This window comes from Gasterosteus aculeatus, chromosome 6, assembly GCF_964276395.1.
Source record: "Gasterosteus aculeatus chromosome 6, fGasAcu3.hap1.1, whole genome shotgun sequence".
NCBI classification, from domain to species: domain Eukaryota; kingdom Metazoa; phylum Chordata; class Actinopteri; order Perciformes; family Gasterosteidae; genus Gasterosteus; species Gasterosteus aculeatus.
The window spans coordinates 20,607,954-20,624,468 of NC_135693.1; the positions used below are offsets into that span (position 1 = coordinate 20,607,954).

Below are 16,515 nucleotides of genomic sequence, written 5' to 3' on the forward strand. Positions count from 1 at the left end.
CTAACCCTCCTTTTTCTAACCAGTCATTGATGCTGCTGATCGCCTCCCAGCGGCGCTGCAGCTCAACATCTACAGTGAAAACACTGAAACTTGACCTTCCTCGATCCTCTCCCCCCTCCCCCCTTTCGCTCCCTCCATCTCCGGGGGAGGCGGAGTCGGAAACGCGCAGCAGCATCGGTCCTTCGTGTCTGCGGCTCCTCTCGCTTCGGCTGTCGGTTCGGTTCCTGTCCGAGCGGGTTCTTCTTACAGTCTGCAGGAACGCGGAGGCTCTTCGGCCCAACTGACGGACGCAGCTGGCAGCACCGCGGGTTTAACCCCCAAACTGCTGCGCTTATCGCCTCTGAGGTGGAAAGCCCCGGACGGAGGCCCGCAGCGCGCTCCGCCTCCCGCAGGCCTCCGGCCCGGACTCCCGCTTTTACCCAGGAAAATGGACGGATTTACCGGCAGTTTGGGTGAGTCCCCCCCACCGCTCGCGCACCAAAGACCACTTAGCACCCGCCCACGCTGCTATGTCACCATAAGAGCCCCACGCGCCTCTGGCGCCTTTACACGTGTCACTGCTGTATATATCAGAGACTCAGCACCGCCCCTCCGGGTGCTACAGTGCCACAAAACCAGCAGCTCCTCCAAAAGATCTAGACCTGGGTCTGTGGGAGACCTGCAGAGATAAAGACCTGGGTCTGTGGGAGACCTGCAGAGATAAAGACCTGGGTCTGTGGGAGACCTGCAGAGATAGAGACCTGGGTCTGTGGGAGACCTGCAGAGATAGAGACCTGGGTCTGTGGGAGACCTGCAGAGATAGAGACCTGGGTCTGTGGGAGACCTGCAGAGATAGAGACCTGGGTCTGTTGGAGACCTGCAGAGATAAAGACCTGGGTCCGTTAGAGACCTGCAGAGGTATAGACCTGGGTCCGTTAGAGACCTGCAGAGGTATAGACCTGGGTCTGTGGGAGACCTGCAGAGGTATAGACCTGGGTCTTTTGGAGACCTGCAGAGATAAAGACCTGGGTCCGTTAGAGACCTGCAGAGGTATAGACCTGGGTCTGCCAGAGACGATCAGGTCAACACCCGGGTCTATTGTGTAATATCCTAGTATTTCAATAATTTAACTGATATTTCAATTTCTAGTCTCTTAATGAAGTACTTAATATTTCAGAAATATGTTTTGTGTTATTCTGTTATGGTTGGATTTTTTTTGTCTTGTTGTGTAGATGACACAATAAGACTTCATTGTCAACAATCCTACTGTTTTTTTTTCTAGGTTTTGTCATGTTGTTGTTCTGGGCCCAATTCCTCGTACGTGGTCCATCAAATGTCTCTTAGCCAGCTCAAATCAACCCAATGGCTGAAGTCAGGCTATCTTCGTTCCTCAAAGGATGATCTGCACTCAAACAAACAGTCTCAATATTTTAATTGTAATCGGGATAATCGTGCGTAGGGCTGTCACAATATCAAATTTTTGTTGTGCGATTATTGCACTAACATTTATTGCGATATGTGGTATTATGGCAATTTTCAGACCACTTTGTCGTCACTTTGTTACTTGTTCGCTAGTGCACTTTATGCTTAATATTTTTTAACTTTTTAATATTTAAAATTTGTAACTAACTTTATTCTCTTATTTTATACTGACCCATAGCCTTATTCTACTAACCCTTAGCATTAGCATTTCATTTTACTTTATTTTATTACTTGTGCACTGCTGTCTTGTTGTCTTTTGTTACACTGTCTACTGTCACGCACCAACCAACAAGACAAATTCCTTGTTTGTTTGACATATTTTGGCAATAAATGTTTCCTAATCCTGATTTGATCTGATAACATAATGACAATATAATATCATAGTAATAAAAGTACGTTCTTTCAAACATTTACATTTATAAAATTAAGTTAAACAACGTTTTATTTGTCAGCATAGTTCATTGGAATCACCAACAATTATTGCACGCAATTTCAGAGTGTGTAGTATGTCATTTTATCGGATATTGCGACAGGCCTAATCTTGCGTCCTTCTGCAAAAGAGGGAAGAAACGATCACCGAAAAATTTATTTTCTAACAGAAAAACGTCAATTAAACTCAAAGAGGAGCCTCGTTTTTTCTCAGAGATGGTCATGAACGCATATGAGGAGTTCAAGACTATAATATGTATATTCTAATCATTTCTGTCATATGAATTGAATGTACTGTTCATCTTCTACGTTCTTCATTCTGTACTCATGACATCCATCGCAGTCTCTTCATCCCGGGAGAGGGATCCTCCTTCAATCTAATTAAAGGTTTCTTCCCTTTTATGCTCTCCATCAAACGGGAGTTTTTCCTGTGCCAATGTGAGGGTTTTGGGACAGAGGATGTTGCATGTGTGCAGATTGTAAAGCCCTCTGAAGCCGAATTGCAATATTGGTCTATATAAAATAAATTGAATTGAATAATCATGGCAAACTCAAACACCATCCCCACTGCGAGGGCTAGACGGCAAGCACGGCAAAATATTTAAATGTTATAAGTGTTAAATGCATAAGTGTTGGGAAAATGTATAAGCTCATTTAAGTGCCTCATCACTCGAAAACAATCAGATAGTATTTCTTTAAATGTGCCTGCTGGCAGTAAGCTTCATGGAATGCGATTTTAAGTAGGTAGATAAAAACAAGCCCAAAGAGTAGCTAATTTATATGAATGAATAGTTTTGAGGATGTAAGTACTTTATGCGTTTATGTATCATATGTATGTGTAGATGATCATATAGAACTAAGAGTTTGAATTTGAGTGTGTGAATATGTGTATGTGCGGATATATATTCTGATCCGCACATACACACACATATATATAAAATCAGAAATTCAATATATTGAAGCAGTGAAAACGTGGAACATCCAAAAGTTTATTAAGCGCCAAATAAACTTAACCAAGAGCACTCGGCAGCGTTCCCAATATTCTCCACATCTCAACACTGTACAAAAATGTACAGTCTGTGGCACAGTGCGTGGGACAGTATGAGAGACAGTATGAGAGACAGCCTGTGGGACAGTGCGTGGGACAGTATGAGAGACCGCCTGTAGGACAGTGCGTGGGACAGTATGAGAGACAACCTGTAGGACAGTGTGTGGGACAGTATGAGAGACAGCCTGTGGGACAGTGTGTGGGACAGTATGAGAGACAGCCTGTGGGACAGCGCGTGGGACAGTATGAGAGACTGCCTGTGGGACGGTGCGTGGGACAGTATGAGAGACAGCCTGTGGGATGGTGTGTGGGACAGTATGAGAGACAACCTGTGGGACAGTGCGTGGGACAGTATGAGAGACAGCCTGTGGAACAGTGCATGGGACAGTATGAGAGGCAGCCTGTGGGACAGTATGAGAGGCAGCCTGTGGGACAGTATGAGAGACAGCCTGTGGGACAGCGTGTGGGACAGTATGAGAGACAGCCTGTAGGACAGTGTGTGGGACAGTATGAGAGACAGCCTGTGGGACAGCGCGTGGGACAGTATGAGAGACTGCCTGTGGGACAGTATGAGAGGCAGCCTGTGGGACAGTATGAGAGACAGCCTGTGGGACAGCGTGTGGGACAGTATGAGAGACAGCCTGTAGGACAGTGTGTGGGACAGTATGAGAGACAGCCTGTGGGACAGCGCGTGGGACAGTATGAGAGACTGCCTGTGGGACGGTGCGTGGGACAGTATGAGAGACAGCCTGTGGGACGGTGCGTGGGACAGTATGAGAGACAGCCTGTGGGATGGTGTGTGGGACAGTATGAGAGACAGCCTGTGGGACAGTATGAGAGGCAGCCTGTGGGACAGTATGAGAGGCAGCCTGTGGGACAGTATGAGAGACAGCCTGTGGGACAGCGTGTGGGACAGTATGAGAGACAGCCTGTAGGACAGTGTGTGGAACAGTATGAGAGACAGCCTGTGGGACAGCGCGTGGGACAGTATGAGAGACAGCCTGTGGGACGGTGCGTGGGACAGTATGAGAGACAACCTGTGGGACGGTGCGTGGGACAGTATGAGAGGCAGCCTGTGGGACAGTATGAGAGGCAGCCTGTGGGACAGTATGAGAGACAGCCTGTGGGACAGCGTGTGGGACAGTATGAGAGACAGCGTGTGGGACAGTATGAGAGACAGCCTGTGGGACAGCGTGTGGTGTTCACCACATTACGGCTCTAGAAGGTCTTCCTGTAAACAAATGATTTCTTGTCGGCAGCATCGATAGTGCTCATAGGTCATTGATCTGGAAGAACTATCTCCCTATTAGGGTTGTCATGAAACCAAAATTGTGACTTTCATACTATACCTGCCAAAATGATACGGTACCCGATACTTACAATACCACAAATAGGGTACTGGAATATTTATCTAATGTTAGTAATAAATAAAACATCTGTAAGGTTCCCTATTTACCTGGCATCTGTTTGACTGTCTGTGGGATAAACAATGCTTCATTTACTATATGCAGTAAATGAAGCATTGTTTATCATTGTTTGATATTCTCAAATTCATATTTCCTTAACTAAAAAGAATTAGGTGGAGATCCACCCTCGTGGTGCGTTCACACCAAAAACGAAGCAAATTATTCGCGTCCCATTTTTTTAAAGCGGGGCGAAAATTTGCTTTGCTTTTGTGGTGAACGCACCGTCAGGCTCCACCAGCATGTCGCCTATTGTATGAAGTGTGTATTATTTGGTACAATTTTAGTTACCGTTACTAAAAATGTTAAAAACTGTATTGTTTTCAACGTAAGGGTACCGCGGTACCTCTAGTACCGGTACACTGTGCAACACTACTCCCTATAAAACGTCAAGCCTGGGCGGACCAGGTTCAAGTTTTTGAGTTGTTGCTATGGCGATGTTGCCCAACTTTCTTTGTGGAACCGAAAAGCCAGATCTGTGTAATAATATCCTGATAATTATCCGGCTAACTGTTAGCCACGTGTGAGGAACGGGACCCGGTTTTCAAGTTGTTGTTGTGTAGATGACTACATGTCTGGAGCCCATATCTCAGATGTGAATCCTACTGTTGTTGCTGTTCTTGTCTTGTTAAACTAGTTGTCTGGTTGTTGTGTAGATGACAGCATGTCTGGAGCCAGTGTCTCGGATGTCAACGACCGCCTCTCTGCTTTGGAGCTGCGTGTCCAGCAGCAGGAAGACGAGCTCACCGTGATGAAAGCCGCTCTCGCTGACGTCCTTCGCCGCCTCGCCGCTTCTGAAGCCTCAGTCTCTGTTTCCAAAAAACATGCAGCCAAAGGTAACGTTCTCCTCTCAGATGTTACTACATCATGAACCAGTAAGTACGGGGAGGGGGGTCGACAGTGGCCCATAGTTAGAGAGGGGGAGCCCTGGCTGCTCCATGTCCGATGTTGAAGTGTCCCTACCGTTGTGACGACGCACTGGTTTCACTTCCTGGTTGTAAAGTCCTGCGTGTGTTGCAGAGCGATTCACCTCCAGAACAACAGGTGGAGTCACGTGTTTTGTTGAAGACGACCTGGAGAGTCACGTCTTTGTGTGTGGAAGTCGCTGGTTGCTTTATTTATTGATCATAGACTTTATTGCCCCATGCATCCACACTGCTGCTTTTCATCAAGGACACATTTGTCCCGTATTTTCTTCCACGACTTTGTTCCCCTTGTTTGTAGAGATCTCCCTCCATGAATCAGAGGCCATCCGGCGTCCTCATAGTCCGCCAATGACGGCTTGTACAAGTGCTCATATTTACGCATTTCTTCCCACAAAAGCTCTCCGATCTGATCCGTTCTCTCGTAAACGTTCTTCCTTTTAATAACGGCCGTATTGTGCTGTGAAAACGGAGACGTGAGACTCCGTAAAGGACGTAGTCAGCAGACCAATCACAGCCTGGTGCTGCAGGAGGCTGCGTCGCTTTAGACGCAAAAAAAATGGATCGACGCACGCAACTAGGTGTGAAAAGACACGCAAGGGTCTCTTGCGTCTGCGTGTCCTTGTGTCTCTCTGAAAATGCAGAAGCAAAAACTAGGCTTTACGCCTAATTGCTCCCCTGGCAAAAATCTAAAGAGCCATGAGTTAAAATGCAATGCAAGTCGCTTTGGATAAAAAGCATCAGCTAAAATGACCCGTAATAAGTACTGGGAAATATGAACAGACACACCTACTGGAAAGCCTCTAACAGTGTTAACAGTAACTTGCTTCCTCCATCAGGTGGTGCTGCTCTTCGTGAAGCATACTCAATGTCCTCTATTGCCAATGGAGGAACACCTGGGCGTAAGAGAGAGTCCACCTCGGTCACCAGGAAGGAGACGATGTCGTCTGCTGCCAAGAGGTAAAATTACAGTGTAATAAATCTAAAATGAAATGTATTAATATTCCCCAAATTCCAATGAACTAATAGATACACTTCAAGCTCTTACAGAGAGGAAACACTAAGTAAACGGTTTATATATTGTTCATAGTTCTAAGTTAAAAAGCTCAAAGTCGTAGTTTGATCCCTACTCTTAGGAGCCACGTGGGAAGCTTCCCTTTCATAGCAGTAGCACACAACATGAGATAAACGCTCTGTTTGGTGGCGAGGAGGTAAAGCCTGCATGAGCATTCTCCTAACAAACTTCCTTGTGTCTCCAGGTAGATATTACTGATTTACTTTGTGTAAAACACTCTTCTTCTCCCTGGGATGTTTGTATTCTTCTGGTTTTACACCAGGAAACATCAACAGCTCACTGGTTCCATGGATTATAACCGTATTTATTCACACATCAACTTGTGTCAAGCTAAAGTCTGTTCTTGTCTGGTTAATGTTGTTTTTTAACCCGTTACAGATTTTTCTTTCCTCCCAGGTGTCTACAGACCGGATCTGATTGATCCATGCAATCAATGATATGTGTGTGTATTTCAATATATGTGTCAAAACCAGACCAGAGTACACTGGAGTTTGTTAGCTAAAACTGCTTAAGAACCAAATTGGACAAATTGTTTGTGTAACAAGGTAATGTGTTTATTTCTAAACTGAGTAATGTTTGAGTAATGGATTCTTGAGGTATTAAGTTCTACACGTGAGTTGGAGGGTTACACATCTAATGAGGCTCATAATTCGACAGTATGGCGGTATATGTCCGCCAAGACTAAGCCCTCTCATTTACTGGAATCATTAAGTAGATTAAGAGGAAGCTGTTCGCAGTGGTTTTGGACTCTCATGGTCCTGGTTTTGATGAGAGGAATATGTGTTCTTAGATCAGTGCTTTGAATCATAGCAGAACCGACAACCAGTGGCACGCAGTACAAGACAAGTGAAACCAGTAGAGCCAGCAGAACCAATACAACCCAGTAGGAGTAGAATTAGTAGAAACTCAGAGCCACAGTCGAAACTCAATAGAATCACAGCTCAACCGCAGTAAGACATCGTATAACCAGAGAAGAATGCAATAGAAACTCAGAACCACAGTCAAACAACAGTGGAACCAGTAATTGTGGACTCTCAATGCCCTGGTTTTGTCCACAGTGGAGCAGAGAGGAAGAAGGAGTTCGGCAGCCAGCGATCTCAGATGGAGGAGATCCAGGAACGTGAGGAGCTTCCTCACCCAAAAGATCTGTCTCCTTCTCCCTCCTCCCCCCACCTTCCCCAGAATCTCCAGCAGCAGAGACCTCCTCAGTCTGCTGACAGCAGTAAAGCCAACGTTCCTCCCAAAAGGTTCCACTTTGTTATCTGAAATCACTTCCCGCTGACGCTGCTCTGAGATCATTGAATCTTGTTCCTGAGGACCCACAGTCCTCACAGCCCATCTGACCAGCTCATGTGCAGATGTACCATTGTTTGAACACACGTAATGCAGCCAATCAGTGACATAAAGCAGGACTGTGGCTCCTCAGGAGAAGTCTAGAGGGACCTGTCTGTGATCCTGAAGTGTTCTGAGGCCTTCTGGAGTCTTCTGAGAGCCTCTTGATGCTCTTGGAATCTTCAGGGTGTCTTCTGGAATCCAGGGGTCTCCACCTCAATACTCTTTGCTGGTAGAAACCCCAGGCGGGATTGGTGTTTTTAATCACTAACATTTCCTTCTTCTAGCTTCTTCTGAATCTTTTTCTGGAGCCTCCTAACTCCTGGTCCTCCCTTGCTGCTTATAACTCTTGGCTTGCTGCTTATAACTCAAGGCTCTGGCTGCCTTTTATCAAAACCATTAACCCTGTTCTGCTCCCAGCTTCACCTGAAGACCTCCTTCTCTTCTCCTCTTGCTCCTCTAGCGGGTGGCTTGAGTTTCTAGAGGATCAGCTGACTAACCGCCGCAATTAAAAAAACAACACACAAGCAAATATATAACATAGTCTATGATGGTATGTCCACCATCTTACCTGATTAGTTCTATTGGAATATGATGATGAACTGGACCCATGAAAGATGGGCGCCACATGGACAACTTATATTTGTTCGACTTCGACCATCAATGTCTTGTCTCTAATGGGGCCTTCAGCATCAAACAGCTGTTTGATTATTACGTTATTATCATTTTTATTACATTATTATAATAGTATTATTCTTATTACTAATTGTATTATTCATTTTACTAGCATGTTACATAATTATTACATTTTCTTTTTTTTTTTTCTTCTCTTAGAACATTATTATTATTGTTACCACAATGCTATTGCTATTAATTAAGTATCACATTATTGTCTCGTATTTTAACAATACTTAAGAATCCATATGAAAAACAAGTGTTATTTTCTGTCCTCCTAATGGAAACTGTGTGTGTCTCCTTGTCGCTCTCTATGTGTGTTTGTGTGAGCAGAGGCCCCAGTGTGAAGCGGTCCTCAGGTATGGAACGTTCTCAAAGCAGCACCTGGGACAGTTCAGAGGAGAACAGGAACAGACTTGTGAAAGCTGCTTCCACCTCCAAGCTGTTGGCCAAGGTGGTGAAGAACGCCGACAGGTACAAGTACCTCTGAATACTGTGTACAAATGTGTGTGTACACTCACTTTATTAGGTACATCTTGCTAGTAAACAGTTTGACCCCCTTTTGCCTTCAGAACTGCCTTCATTCTTGCTGTTATACTTTCAACAAGGTGTTGGATTTTGGTCCATATTGACATGACAGCCTCACGCAGTTGCTGTAGGTTCGTCTGCTGCACGTCTATGATGTGAATCTTCCGTTTCACCACATCCCAAAGGTGCTCTATTGGATTGAGATGTGGTGACTTGGAGGCCTTTGGAGTACAGTGAACTGATCCTCATGTTCAAGAAACCAGTTTGAGATGATTTGAGCTTTGTTACATGGTGCATCATCCTGCTGGAGGCAGCTATCAGAAGACGATACTCTGTGGTCATTAAGGGATGGACATGGTCATCTAAAGAATGCTCAATGGGTACTAAGGGGCCCAAAGTGAGCCATGAAAATATCCCCCACACCATCACACCACCAGCGGCCTGAACTGTTGAGACGAGGCAGGGTGGATCCATGGTTTCATGTTTACTCCACATTCTGAGCCGACCATGTATATACATGTGTGTGTATAAATGTATATTGTGTGTGTTTCCTGTTTATAATTAAATCTTTAATGCTGAATAAAACGTTTGTTTAATTATGTTTCAGACACAAAGAGCCGGTCATCAGTCAAGGTAACTACATAAACCATATATATTAGTACAATATTCACAATCGTTATTATCTGTGCTGTACCATGTTTGTCCCTTCGTGACTCTTGTTTGCGTCGTCCTGGTGACAGAAATGAGCTCTTTGAATTCAATAAAGATGACTTGTGAGTAACACCACTGCTCTTATTGATACTGTTTGGTTGTGTATCAATACTTTTTTGGGTAATTTTTCATAACTTTTGGCTCGTCTCATGATGAATTCCACCTACATTGTTACCAATGTCACCAATGAACTTACCTGAATAATGTCACTCATTTACAGCCCAACTTTCATATTTATTTCTGAAGATGCTAATGTTAAGTCATTAGAAACGAGCCCAGATGAAAAGGTGACCTAGATGCAGTGTTTCTCGTACCATTATATATTGGGCGGCGGCCCACCGTCCGCCTGAACCTTAACATTTGGGATAGGGGGTTAGGCTTGATCATCATCAAAGAGAGATTGATCCAACGGGCCCTGTTGCGCCTCTTTATGTTTCTCTTTTAGTTTGTGTTGTTGTTGTTTGTATTGTTTGCGTTGTCTTTGGTGGTGTTTTTGTTGAGTGACAATGTCTTTATCTCAAACCAGCCAAAATGTCGACACGAGAGAAAAACAGCCAAGCTGGTAAGTCCTAAGGAGTCAGCAGGGCGAGCTAACATGCTAACAGCAGCTGAATGAGTGCTTCCTGTTTTCTACTCTTCATCTCTTTCGCTCTTATTCGCCGGCCCGATCAGGTGATTTCACACCTGTCTGTGACTCCGACCCTACTGTCGTTTACCTACATATACGGTCAAATGGGTGCCACCTGAACTTTATTAAGAGATTGAGAGAAATGAGGAAGTCCTACAAGTGGAGGCCAGTAAATTAAAAGTAGAGCATGTGATCGTAGCTCATTTGAGCGTGGGTAAGTGTACAAAATAAATTGAATGAGTCGTTAGTCAGGCTAGTCCAGGCCAACCTTGCTTTACCTAGAGTATCCAAACTCGTTATTAACCACCAGGTTAGGATTATAGTATATAACCTGGGGGTTACCTGGTAAGAACCGGTATAACTACTGATCCTAACCTGGTGGTTATATTCGAGCGTGACCGGGGTGAACCAATTCAAGATGTTCCCCTGATAGATGTTCACCAGGGCCCTATTGCTCGTACGTGGTTCAACTAAGTCGATCAAATGTCCTATTACCCAGCTCAAATTAACAAAATGATTATCTCAGTTCCTCAAAGGCTGATCTGCTCAAACAGTCTTGTTAGTTAGAACCAGATGTCCGTCATCAGGATAATCGTGTGTGTGCGTCCTACGTTAGAAGGCGGAAGAGTTTATCAGAGAAACCAGGACTAACTCCGTTAGCCACATACGAGGCCCTGGTGTTTCCTAGGGTTAGTGTTTGTATGTTCATATAGCATGCGTTCCTTTACAAACCGTTTGACGTACAAGCCAATGGCCCTCACCTATCTTCCAACCGTCTCTCCCCTGCTTCACTGTCCCTCACGTCGTCTTCACCTGTCCCTCACAACTTCTTTTAAACATTGTTTAATCTCCTCACAGATAAGTCGTTATCAGTGTACCGTGGTCTGATCAGTAGACATTGAGCCCTTGTTTGAAAGGTTAAAATACAGTTTAGTATTGATCTTCTGCTTACCGAGTCCAAATAGCAACCATTGAGAAACAAAAATTGAAAGATAAAAAGATGACCACAAAGAGACAAAAATGGCCGCGCAGCAGTCAGAGGCGGATGGTATCTAGTAATATTTTTTTAATAAAATAATGTGAAGAAACAAAAACAGATGACCAAGTGTGTCTTCAGAGCGTGTTTGCCAATCAAACTAACCCTTAAACTTCAGAATCAGACCGGGCGCCATACGACTGGGATTTTCCCTGAAGATCTAAGGGAGCACCCAAACTGCTCCTCTCCCAAAATGTCTCCTCCTCAAATTCTTCTGTGCTTCTCCTTTTGCACCCACCCCTTGAAGATAAGATGAGATCCAGGTGTGTCTCTTAGCACACCTGATCTCCATTCCCCTGTTGGAGTGGGTGGAAGGCTTATGGCAGGAACGTACACTCCCCCCACTATTCTACCCTTCAGCCCCTTACAGAGACAAAAACAACTACGAAGTTATGAACATGTCCTCAAAGAGATAAAAACAACCATAAACATTTAAAGACAACCACAGAGACACAAATTCACCTGTAAATTCACTCAATGAATGGTTGTATTTCAGCATTCTTTTTTTATACTACATTTATGTCCACATTGAATCTTTTGTTCTCCAACATGTGTTCTGATTCTGTCTGCCCTTTCAGAGGGGAATCACATCAAGATGTTCATGCGCGGCCGACCAATCACCATGTTCATCCCTTCAGATGTGGAGAACTACGAAGACGTTAGGACAGAACTTCCATCAGAGAGACTCAAGCTGGAATGGGTGTATCTTTTGATTAGTAGCACAAATAGAACTGAATGTAAGCAACGTGGTGCTTAATCATTGTCAGCTAAAGTTATAAAATAACTTGCTAGTAAAATAGTAGATTAGAGGGGAAAGCTTCAAGAAGAGTTTTCATCCAAAGTTTAGATCTTCTGTGAAGCTTCAGTAGATCTTCAATAAAGCTTCAGTATATATTCAGTAACGCTTCAGTAGATCTTTAGTAAAGCTTCACTATGTATTCAGTAATGCTTCAGTAGATCTTTTGTAAAGGCTCGTTAGATCTTTAAAGGTTCAGTACATATTTAGTAAAGCTTCAGTAGTCCTCCAGTAAACCTTCGGTAGATCTATGGTAAAGATTCTGTAAATATTTAGTAAGTTTTCAGCAGACCTTCATTAAAGCTTCAATAGATCTTTAGTAAAGCTTTAGTAGATCTTTGGTAGAGCCTCAAAAAACCTTCAGCAGATTTCCAGGTGTTATTCATGTGTTTCCTTGACCTCTTGCAGGTATGGCTACCGCGGTAGAGACTGCAGAGCAAATATTTACCTCCTTCCAACCGGAGAAATCGTTTATTTTGTTGCGTCCGTCGTCGTCCTGTTTAACTACGAAGAACGAACTCAGAGACATTATCTCGGACACACTGACTGTGTCAAGTGGTGAGAAAAACTGTGTGTGTGTGTGTGTGTGTGTGTGTATATGTATATATATATATATATATATATATATATATATATATATATATATATAGCCGTCAATAGATTAAAAAAAAATCTCACATTTTGAAACTTTTTATTTAAAAGTTTGTTTTTCTTCTAAAGATTAAATCTTTAACCAGGAACAAAACAACCACGTGCTGCAGTCAGTCCACTTTAGGAGTGAACATGCCGGAACATGTTGCTAGCTGCTAGGCTACTTCCATCTCAACATCTACCCTGCAGAGGACCACCACTTTGCAAAACCAAACCACTGTCCCCAAAAAGACAGTGGTTTCTAAAACGTCCTGGCTAAATCGGGAGGTTGTCAGCACTTCAAACACAACTGTGTCTAAAATACATAAGAAAAACAAACTTCTTATTTCAATATAAGGAATTTCCAAATGTTTTTTTTTTTAATCTATTGACAGCCCTAGTATTAGCGTAAATGTATGTAATTTATGTGTGTGTGTGTGTGTGTGTGTGTGTGTGTAATTTTTGTATGTATGTATATATTGAATCTGGTTATACTGTGACCAGATTTCAGGATCTTATTGTGTCTCTCCCTCAGTCTTGCCATCCATCCTGATAAGATCCGCATTGCTACCGGACAGATTGCAGGAGTAGACAAAGATGGACGGGTGAGGGCAAAACCAATTTGAGATCTCATTTTAAACATTGCTGACTAAATTAACCTTGACCCTTGTGCTCAGGCCGTCCAGCCTCATGTCCGTGTCTGGGATAGTGTCAGTCTCTCCACCCTGCAGGTCATTGGTTTGGGAACGTTCGAACGAGGTGTCGGCTCTCTGGCTTTCTCCAAGGCTGTGAGTTGCGCTCTGATCTCTGTTGTTCTGTACATCACAAACAGTTACATGTAGACTTAATTGTCTCCCTTTGTCAGGACTCTGGTCAGCACCTCAGTGTTATTGACGACAGCAACGATCATATGTTAACAGTTTGGGATTGGCAAAAGAAGTCCAAGATCGCTGAGATCAAGGTAAAACGTCCCTCTTCTTATTACTGCTGGAGTGTGTAATGTTGAATCTTTATACTTGACCTGGTTTATACTGACCTGGTTCGAACTGGCGTGTTTCAGACCACGAATGAGGTGGTGCTGGCCGTGGAGTTCCACCATACTGACCCAAACACCATTGTCACCTGTGGAAAGTCACACATTTTCTTTTGGACTTGGTCCGGGAACTTGCTGGCACGTAAACAAGGAATCTTTGGGGTGAGCTAACTCTTTAGTCCCAGTCTGTAGTCTTGGTCCAAATCTCAAGTCCCAGTTGTTAGACCTGGTCTAACTCTGTTGTGCTTGTATAACCCACGAGTCTTTTGTCCAGGTCAAACTAACCCTGTTTCTTTTCTTGTTTTAAGAAATACGAGAAGCCAAAGTTCATTCAGTGTCTGGCATTCCTTACCAATGGAGACATCCTGACTGGAGACTCTGGGGGGGTCCTGCTGGTCTGGAGCAGGAGCTCTGCTGAGACCCCAAGTGGGAAGGGTCCAAGAGGTGAGTGTTTATTTAACTGGAATCCCTGTTAGGAGTACAGAGTTAAAAACCAGTCTCGCTACCAAACAAAGTTGTATGGTTTGCTAAAATTTGTCTCCCGTATCCATACGAGTTATTACATTTATAGTCCCTCAAAGTTTGTTTCCTATCAGATTAGTTTTTTCCTCATTGATTTCATTAGCTTGACGCTTTGCAACTCTTTCTCAATCTATCTGAAAGTGAATCAATCAATATAAACTCTATTGATCAATGGAAAGTAACATGAAACATTATATTACATGTCATTCAGCTGACTCTTTTATCCAAAGCGACTTACAATAAGTGCATTCAACCATAGGGATACAAACTCAGAAGAGCAAGAAACAAGAAAGTGCAAATTTACTATTTGCTATAGATAAGAGCCATTATAAGTACAATTTAAGAGCCACAGTTAGTGTGTTAGTGGAGGTAGAGTGTGAAGAGGTGTGTCTTTAGTCTGAAGATGTGAAGGCTCTCTGTGGTCCTGATGTCTTCAGAGACCTCCTTCCACCATTTAGGAGCAGGACAGCAAAGAGTGGAGATCTAGTCGAATGTTTTGCTGTCAGTGAGGAGGAACAAGCAGTTTATCACATGCAGAGTGGAGAGTGCGGGTCGGGATGTCGGGTCGGACCATGTCCTGGATGTAAGCTGGACCCCATCCATGGTACAGCATGGTACGTGAGCACTAGCGGTGTAACGATTCATTTTAACAACGATTCGAATCGCGATTCATGGTTGCCGATTCGGTTCATGGACGATCTGGGTTAATTTAGAACGATTCGATTCAGTGACTTGAAATCGATTCAGTAACTTTACTGGACAGTGCAGGCAAATTTTCCGAGATCCCTGTTGTTTCTTGTAGGGAAATGTATAAAACAAGCAAACAACAATTAATGGCAAATGTATTAACCTTTTATTTGAATCAAATGCAACCATTTTCAATGTAAACATTACACAATAATTACACAATGTTTGGATCAATTCACAGAACCCCGGATTTTCAACCACATATCTTTACAGCTAAACTTGGCAATTGTTACTGTGATGTTGAGTTTGGTGCTGGCGAGGCCTGAGGTGTCTGCAGAGCTGGAGTTACCTGCTGCTGCTGCAGCGGTAACGCTGCTAGAGGTCCTGACTGTCGGCGTTGTTCAATCCCACGGCGCCTTAGTAGATGGCCAGAAAGATTCGTCGTGTTTCCGTGTTTTTTTTATTTGGCTTCTACATATTCTACAAACAGCGAACTACTTATTTAGAACACCTCCGTGTTTACAAAAGCCAAAATGTTTCCACGCGCTGGATCGCTAAGTTGGTTTGTAAATGTCTCGCTCGCAGTCGCCTCCTCCACGCTGTGTGTTATTGTTGTTCAGAGTTCCGCGCGACTGCCGCTGCGTACTGATGACGTAACACAGGCAGACTGAATCGAGTAACGTTTAACGTGTCTAAAGTGCTAAAAAACAAACAAACACACATGTATACAGTTTTGTGCTTAAATCCAATGCGCAGTTTCCAAGTATCGATACAAATCGATTTATGTACCATTTCAATCGATTTGTAATCGATATATGTCGTCCGGAATGCCGATTTGCACAAATCGATTCAGTTGGATCGCAGGAATATAAATCGGTTAATCGATTCAGTGGATGAATCGTTACACCCCTAGTGAGCACCAATGTTTAGAACTGGATGAGCCACCGGTACCAGTGAAGAGAGCGGAGGAGTGAAGTAGTGTGGGAGAACTTAGGAAGGTTAAAGACCACTGGAGCTGCAGCATTCTGGATGAGCTGCAGAGGTGGAATGGTGGTAGCAGGAGACCTGCAGGAGAGAGTTACAGTAGTCCAGGAGGGAGATGACAAGAGCCTGAATCAGTACCTGCACTGCCTTCTGAGTGAGAAGAGGACGTGTTCTCCTGATGTTGTAGAGCGAGTATCTACAGGATCGTGTTGTCAGTGATGTTGGGAGTCAGGGAGAGTCGGCTGTCGAGTGTCACGCCGAGGTTCCTGCTGTCAAAGTGGGCGTTAACACGGAGTCGCCAAAGTTAACAGTCAGGTCCTGTGTAGGAGAATCTTTTCCCGGAAAGAGAAGTAGTTCCGTCTTGTCGGGGTTGATTTTCAGATGGTGAGCGGACATCCACTGAGAGATGTCAGTCAGACAGGCAGAGAACTGAGTGAGTGAAGGAGAGAATTAGTTGTGTGTCATCAGCATAGCTGTGGTAGGAGAAGCCATGTGAGCGAATGACAGCGCAGAGAGAGTTGGTGTAGAGCGAGAAGAGAAGGGGGCCCAGGACG

General features: G+C 44.0%; 1 protein-coding gene across 4 annotated transcripts in view; it reads left to right on the plus strand.

The window, feature by feature from the left end:
* Window positions 1-28: 28 nt before the first annotated feature.
* eml4 (EMAP like 4) overlaps window positions 29-16,515 on the plus strand; it is a 28,955-nt gene continuing 12,468 nt past the window's right edge. Inside the window, exons 1-14 of one of the 4 annotated variants that reach the window (XM_040178230.2) lie at window positions 29-452; window positions 5,058-5,237; window positions 6,164-6,284; window positions 7,458-7,646; window positions 8,740-8,880; window positions 9,542-9,567; window positions 10,172-10,207; window positions 11,888-12,011; window positions 12,514-12,663; window positions 13,271-13,340; window positions 13,413-13,523; window positions 13,601-13,696; window positions 13,796-13,930; window positions 14,077-14,212. In XM_040178230.2, coding sequence (XP_040034164.2) covers window positions 428-452; window positions 5,058-5,237; window positions 6,164-6,284; window positions 7,458-7,646; window positions 8,740-8,880; window positions 9,542-9,567; window positions 10,172-10,207; window positions 11,888-12,011; window positions 12,514-12,663; window positions 13,271-13,340; window positions 13,413-13,523; window positions 13,601-13,696; window positions 13,796-13,930; window positions 14,077-14,212 — 1,540 coding nt within the window. In that variant the 5' untranslated portion in view covers window positions 29-427. The remainder of the gene's footprint in view (window positions 453-5,057; window positions 5,238-6,163; window positions 6,285-7,457; window positions 7,647-8,739; window positions 8,881-9,541; window positions 9,568-10,171; window positions 10,208-11,887; window positions 12,012-12,513; window positions 12,664-13,270; window positions 13,341-13,412; window positions 13,524-13,600; window positions 13,697-13,795; window positions 13,931-14,076; window positions 14,213-16,515) is intronic. The other 3 variants (XM_040178231.2, XM_040178233.2, XM_078104403.1) reach the window with 3 other exon arrangements.